The sequence below is a fragment of the Microchirus variegatus genome, assembly GCF_963457635.1.
Source record: "Microchirus variegatus genome assembly, chromosome: 15".
Classification (NCBI taxonomy): Eukaryota; Metazoa; Chordata; class Actinopteri; order Pleuronectiformes; family Soleidae; genus Microchirus; species Microchirus variegatus.
Window position 1 is genome coordinate 22,355,422 of NC_139816.1, and position 7,223 is coordinate 22,362,644.

At 44.5% G+C, this 7,223-nt stretch overlaps 2 protein-coding genes across 2 annotated transcripts in view; one reads left to right on the forward strand and one right to left on the reverse strand.

Moving 5' to 3' along the window:
- Window positions 1-733: 733 nt before the first annotated feature.
- Window positions 734-6,619, forward strand: cavin4b (caveolae associated protein 4b). The gene is made up of 2 exons (XM_083901345.1): window positions 734-1,577; window positions 4,589-6,619. The coding sequence occupies exons 1-2, from the start codon at window positions 1,215-1,217 to the stop codon at window positions 5,150-5,152; spliced, it is 927 nt and encodes a 308-aa protein (XP_083757471.1). The 5' UTR covers window positions 734-1,214; the 3' UTR covers window positions 5,153-6,619.
- Window positions 6,620-7,076: 457 nt separating this feature from the next.
- The window catches only part of dnah5l (dynein, axonemal, heavy chain 5 like), a gene marked incomplete at its 5' end in the record, with an annotated part of 61,631 nt that continues 61,484 nt past the window's right edge, over window positions 7,077-7,223 (reverse strand). The window contains one exon of the mRNA XM_083901805.1: window positions 7,077-7,220. Coding sequence (XP_083757931.1) covers window positions 7,110-7,220 — 111 coding nt within the window. The 3' untranslated portion in view covers window positions 7,077-7,109. The remainder of the gene's footprint in view (window positions 7,221-7,223) is intronic.

The window sequence follows — 7,223 nt, forward strand, 5'->3', positions numbered from 1 at the left end:
TCACCTTTTAGCCTCATAATTTGATTTTCTAACATGCAGAGTCGCCCCCTAGTGGTAATTCAATAGATTTTTACTTGATCTTTAACTCCAGGAATTTAATTTGAATTCGTCAACAATTATTGTTTTTTGGAACCTTTTCTTGTGCAAATATTTAAACAAAAACAAGTTAAAATAAAAATGTCAAAGTTAGACAGAAGCGGCCTTTACAGCTTTAAATTTCAACAACAAATGATTTTTAGGAATCTGTCACCCAGAGATTCCCACTCAACCCAGAGAAAACATGGAATTTGTGTCTCTGCACTGATTTTTTTGTCATCATGACTTTAATCGTATAAAATGTTGCGTCCGCTGAACATGTCCGTATGCTAACACTGTCGTTCGAGCATTTGGTCCAAAAACAATGACAACCTTTGTTTTCAGAATCAAACCAGAGACGGTCGCAAAGGACGTGAGGACATGAGACGGGGCGCTAAAAAAGACCAAACCTGTGGGGACAGGATTAAGACAGAAGACGTGAAAAGGTGTCTGTGATGGACAGATGATGGAGGGGGGGTCTCTCTCTCTCTCTCTGCTCCTTATTATACCCTCATCTCCCAAAGAGGAGCAGGAGTCACTTTACCATCACTGTATTTTTAGCAGCACAGAATCACAGAGACCAGGATCCATGTCGCTCCTGATCCACTTCTCTCATTAACACGGACATTGCTGCCAGCTCCGGTTCCAGGTTTTAAAATTGTCTGATTGGTGGGAAGTTCGTGGAAGTCCGACTTCCTCAGGAATCGACTCAAAACAAGTTTAACGGACAGAAATTTCGTTGAGTCTGGTCCCTAGATTTAAAAATGTGACCGGGGATTAAACGTGGAAACTTTCCCTCTGAGTTTTACGTCCTCTCTCTTTTTAGCCTCCCCACTCCACCCCCGTCCCCTCCCCCTCTGTCTCTCGCAGCAGGGTGGAGTCTCTCAGTGGATCTGACCAGTGTCAGGGTCCAGTGTCAAGGTCCACCTCAGTTGCAGAGGGCTGATCAGGTCCTGCTGTTCCTTCTTCTGGAACGTTCCGTCCTCTCTCCGTTGCACTCTCGTTGTCGTCTCTGGATCCTCAGATGCTTCGACTTTAACTCGATTCACGTTTTCTTCCACAGTCAGAGATTCTTGGGTCAGTTCCTTCAACAGCTCCTTCACGTCTGGACTTGTGAGGTTTCTGACCGAGCAGCCATCATGACGGACAAACCTGGAATGTCTCCGGGCGGAGGAGACGATGCGGGCAGCATCATGGCCTTGTTGGAGCGCGTGGCGGGCCTCATGGAAGGTGTCCAGTCCACGCAGCAGCGCATGGAGGAACGTCAGCTGGAGCTGGAGAACACGGTGAAGACCATACAGGCTGATGTCATCAAGCTGACCAACGAGCACGCCAACACCAGCTCCACCGTCGACCGGCTGCTGGAGAAGACGCGCAAGGTCAGCCGCCACATCAAGGACGTCAGGGTGCGCGTGGAGAACCAGAACGTTAGGGTGAAGAAGGTGGAGGCCACACAGGGAGACCTCCTGGCCAAGAACAAGTTCAGGGTCGTCATTTATCAGGTAAGAGTCCAGGTCTTTAATGACTCTGTCGACTTCTGAACTCTCTGATCTGAGTTCTGTGTTCTTTAGGAGGTGATTAATGGTCGCTCTATAATCTGCAGAGAATCCAACTTTACAAACGTTCTATTAGATTCAAAGATATTCTCTGACCTAGAGCTTCAATGGTTATGATCTGCACAACCACGGGTTCTTGGGCTGCAGAATATCCATACATAGCATCGTGGACTCAGACAGACGACGACATTTATGTCATGCCGACCGGACCAGAAATGCAAGGTATGACTCAGCGTTAAACCTGTACCTTCGTGGCTAAAAAACACACTTCTTCTTGTGTTCGAGACAAAGTTTAAACATGTCATATAAGTCGCTGGGTTATTTTGCAGTAAATTTCACCAATTTAGCGAAACACAGCTACTAAACCTTCGCACTCATGTCTGTCACGATGGCAGGAGCGTAAACAGCATCGCACATTGCCAGACGTTTCCCAACTGGCCAAATAACAGGGCACTGCCTGTTTCGTGGCCAAATGGCGGCTGGTTGCTTTGGCCATGGCCTTTTTGAATCCACAAAACCTTTGGATGTGTGTTTGATGTGTCTCTTACAAATTATTATTATTTATTTTTTTAATGTTGGTACGTTAAACGTGCACCAAGATGGCGACCAAATTCAAAATGGCTGACTTCCTGTTGAGTTCAGGTCCCATTTTCCTTTTTTTTTCGTCTTGGGCTGTGAAACATTTTCACCAAGTTTTCTGAAATCCGGTGCAATTTAATTTTGGCTTGCTCCATCCACGTTTCACCTTAGCGGGCGAGTTTTTACGCTCGTTAGCCTCCTCAGAAAACCACAAAGACAAGGAATAATAATAATAAAAATAAACTGAAGAAAAACAAAATGTTCCTCAAAGGGGCAACGTTTATCCCGACATTGATACTGTGGTTCTGACCAATGACGAAGTGACGGATCAGAAATGGCGCGTCCAGTGGCGCCGTAGCCATTTTTTTGAAGGAATAATAAACAGCGACATTAACATTTAGAAAAAGAAAATTTCTTTACTAACGCAAACTTGTTTGGGCTGATAGTTTTGAATTTATGCTGGGGTGAAAGTGTGTGGTGGTTTCCATGGTAACCACACCCTCTTATCTGAAGCGTCTTTTCTTTTCTTGACCCATGAACTTAAACAACAGGAAGTCGGCCATATTGAATTACACTTTCAATTCCAGTATAATTTGCATTTCCAGTTGTCGTACTCTTGCGAACTCGTCCGACGCGGTTCATTTGATCACTGATCTTCTGAAGACGTTTGTCATTTGACCGCGGCGAGATTTCACCTGCACACATGTGAAAGGACAAGGTCTGTAGAAAAACTATTGGACACATGACGAGACAGTGAGACAGTGTGGAGACGTAGTACATGTCTGTGCTTATCATTATTATGGTCTGCATCATAGTGAGGTGTAAAATGATTGTTCATTTCTCTGTACTGATTTTAAGGTCTTTTTTCCATGTTAAGTGATTTTTAAAGGTGAATGAAACAGCCAGAGACAGATTGTTTGAGTTCAGATGAACGAGTGAATGTGCTGCGTGCAGAGAAGTGACTGAGCAGCTGACACTCAGGGTTATTCTGAGTGTCCACCGCCACCATCTCCTAATATAGTCTCTCTGTCTCTCTCTGTCTCTCTGTGTGTCTCTCTCTTTCTGTCTTTCTCTCTGTGTGACTCTCTCTCTCGTTAGCCACTAACAAACTGAGAAAGTTTTGTGTTGGATTTTGGAGAAAAGGCAACAATACTGATAGATGTCAAAGACCCAGAGCTCAGTTATAATAATAATGTATAATGTTTCCAGTTATGGAACAGAAATGATGTGATTTTGGGATGGATGTTAGGACAGATGTTAGGACAGATGTTGGGACAGTTGGTAACAGTGACTCAGCGTTAGTGCAGGATCTGGGTCAGTGTGAAGCTTCAGTGTAACGTGACCTGTGAACGCTGTGATGATGTCACGCTTCAGATCTGAGCGCTGAGCGCCACAAACAGCTGCTGCTGCCGTTTATTTCTGTCAAATGACCCTGTTCAACCAGGGACCCATTTAACCTGGAGCTCAACAATAAACTTCATATTCTACTAAATGTTTACTAAAAATAAACTGCTGATGTCATGAAAACTTTTGAAACTTTTTGTTAATTCTTTAGTAAAAGTAAAGCGCTACAGTCATTCTTCATGCTTCAAACTGTAGATTTGATTGTGACAGTGTTTGTTACTTTAGCTGAAGCTAATGAACACTAGCTAGCAACTGCTGTCATTTTTAAGGTCAAACACAGATACAGCGGCCCCTGCTACAGTAAAAGCTAGCCGCTACAGTAGCAGGTACGGTAGAAGCTAGCAGATAAGTGATAAGCTAGCGGCTACAGTAGAAGTTATGGTAGAAGCTAGCAGCTATGAAAGAAACTAGCAGTTACATTAGCAGCTACGGTAGAAGCTGGCAGATATAGTAGCAGGTATGGTAGAAGCTAGCAGCTAAGGTAGAAGCTAGCAGCTACCGGGGGTCGTACCTATGTTCCCCGGGTCCTATGTTCCCCGTTTTTCCAAAAAGGGTCCTATGTTCCCCACTTTGTATGTGACAGGGGAACATAGGACCCTTTTTTGAAAATGGGTAGGGTTAGGGTTAGGGTTAGGTTTAGAGAAAGGGTCTTATGTTCCCCGGTCACATACAAATCGGGGAACATAGGACCCGGGGAACATAGGACCCGGGGAACATAGGTACGGTCCCCAGCTACCGTAGCAGGTACGGTAGAAGCTAGCAGCTACAGTAGCAGGCACGATAGAAGCTAGCAGCTAAGGTAGAAGCACAATGGTTCCATGACATAACCAGATATATATATATATATTTTTTTTTTTTTTTTTTTTAAAGTGAGATTTTGGAGTTGAGAAGACACAGTGACTTCAGTTCAGTGATTCATCTTCTCTTTAAACATGAAACTGTCACTTGTGTTCACACTCTGTTTCTATTATCAGGGCGACCAGGAGGTGAAGGCTGTTTCCCCTGGCAACGAGTCAGCAGAACACAGCAGCAGAGGCGGAGCCGAGGTGGAACCGGACAAGTTTGAGCTTCCTCCAGATTCAGACGAGGAGTATATGGTGGTGGAGGAGGCCGACTCCTCGTCCGCCGGCCGCATGAAGAAATCCGGCCTGACACGCATCGAGAGCTTCAAAGCCACATTCTCCAAGGAGAACATGAGCAAGACCCGAGAGAACCTGGGCACCAAGGTCAACCAGCTCGGCGGGCGCATCGTCACCGCCGATCGCCGTGAGAAAATCCGCCAGTCTGGTGAGAGGCTGAAGCAGTCAGGCGAGAGGCTGAAGGAGACCATCACCAAGAACGTGCCCGCCAAGCTCCAGCTGAAGAAGGAGAGGACTGTGGCCGAGGGTCAGGAAGGAGCCGAGGCCGCGGAGGGAGCCGCGCCCATCCCTCCGCCCAAGGGACGCAAGGGCAGCCCGGACGCTGCCAAGATGGCCGCTGACGAGGGCAAGGCTGATGAGGCGGAGGTGCCGATGTATGACATGAAGCAGCTATCGTAAAAAACCAAGAAGAAGCCACAAGTTTTTCTTTGGACTACTGAGACCACGCAGAAAAGGGCGGGACTAAAGTTTGGAAGGCGTTGCCACCTCGGGCACCATGTTGGCCCCACACGGGTGCAGGCGAATGATGAAGTGTAACTTTATTTTGAAAGTTGTTGAAGGAAGTGAGCGAGGAAGGAGAAGGTTGCAGATCCAGATGGAGATTTTTCATCTTCAGCTACACGTGGACACAAATAATAATAATAATAATAATGATGATGATGATGATGATGATGAACATGATTGTTTGGACTTGGATAAACACGGACTTTCTCTTTTTCACGACACACAATGTTAACATTAGCTACACGAGATTTAGATCAGGGTTAGTAAATAAAACCCGATTATTAGATTATTTTTCTTCATCACATAAGTTAACGAGTTAAACACCAGGTTTAAAAAATGAATAAATAATACTTTTATGTTGAAACTTTCATTTGTGTTACGTTGTAATGAGTCAGTGTTACGGTGCATTCACATGAAACTGCAAACATTTTATGTACATAAAAACAACGTCTGCACAGAGAAGCAGGTCAATGCAAACTTTACATCAGTTTCATAAAAATCTCACCAAGATGCGAGACGGTTTGACTAAGCAATATCACAACTGGTGAAGCAGTTCGCGGCTAATATAGTTATAGCCACTGTAGCTGTTAGCAGCCAGCCACTGTAGCTGTTAGGGGAACGTATCTATGTTCCCCGGGGTCCTATGTTCCCCGATTTGTATGTGACCGGGGAACATAGGACCTTTTTTGGGAAAAACGGGGAACATAGGACCCGGGGAACATAGGTACGACCCCAGCTGTTAGCAGCCACTGTAGCTGTTACATGCTAACCTCACAGCATCTGGCTACAGCAGTAGCGAGCAGAAATTAACGAGCGAGTCACTACTTCATGACTCTTGGTGGTGGCGCTCATCACAGGAATGACGACAAGACATTGAAGACAACATTTTGTTTTCTTATACAGATATCATGATGTATCGTTAGAGGATTGTTTTGTACGTACTGATTATCGCAGAGTCACTGTATTGTCCCGAGTTATCATTATTGTGGGACACGTTTCGTGTATCGTATCCCAAGCATGTCGGTAAAAGATTCGCAAACGCATAAAAAAAAACCTGCGTCATCAGAGGTGAAAACAGATACGAGTCATGTGACTTAAAGAAATCAAGGCACAATGACGATAATCACAATTGGAACAGCTCCACCTACTGACTGGAGGATTTATTTAAAATAAATGTTCTTTCATTAAGAATATAAACTAGTTTTGACGTGTGAGCAGAGAAGCAGTATCATGTGACCTGTTGTTTATTCTGTAACTATGTTTGTTTTGTAGCTTTGCTGCTCGAGTGATGCATGACTGTTTGTCAGTGATGTTACATTATAGCTGTTTTTGTCAAGTGGAGAAAATAAAGTTGACGTGAATAATTTCTGTCGTTAAATAGTAAATTCAGAGAAAATCTGAAGAGTGTGTCAGTCTTTCAAAAATCAGGGATTGAAGGACTTTTAATGCCAAATTAACAAAATCAGACATTTGAACTTAGTGATGGAGGCAGCAGTGGATCAACAACTCCTGTGTGCTGTGATGTCAAAATCACTGATTTTCTCTATGGACTTTGGTGTGGGAGAGTGAGTGGTTTACAAACTTCAGTCAGATGTTTTTGTTTTTTTCCATTAAATACATTTATTTAAATTCAAACATTTAATTCAAACACATGATTTGACATTTGTTTTGATTTGAGATTAAAATTCATGACAGGTGTTCCTTCACCTGGACTCACGGATTAACTGTTTGTGTGCACAAAGGTCAAAGGTCACTGTGGCTCCACAAAAATCAATAAAATAAAACAAAGCTGTGTGAACAGGAAGTGGATTGGTGGATGGAGCTCACTCACTCTATCTCAGAGTGGGCGGGGTCACTTGCAGTCGCAGAGCAGGGCGGAGCCTCTGAGTGTCCAGTGCTCGGGCGGCCGCTCGCTCCTCAGCTGCAGAGAGAAGACGTAGTTCAGGTCGGTGCGCCGAGGTTTTTT

Coding starts and splice junctions, on each gene's coding strand:
- cavin4b (XM_083901345.1), top strand. CDS start 1,215: ATGACGGACAAACCTGGAATGTCTCCGGGCGGAGGAGACGATGCGGGC. Junction 1,578..4,588: donor TCAGGGTCGTCATTTATCAG/GTAAGAGTCCAG, acceptor TTCTATTATCAG/GGCGACCAGGAGGTGAAGGC.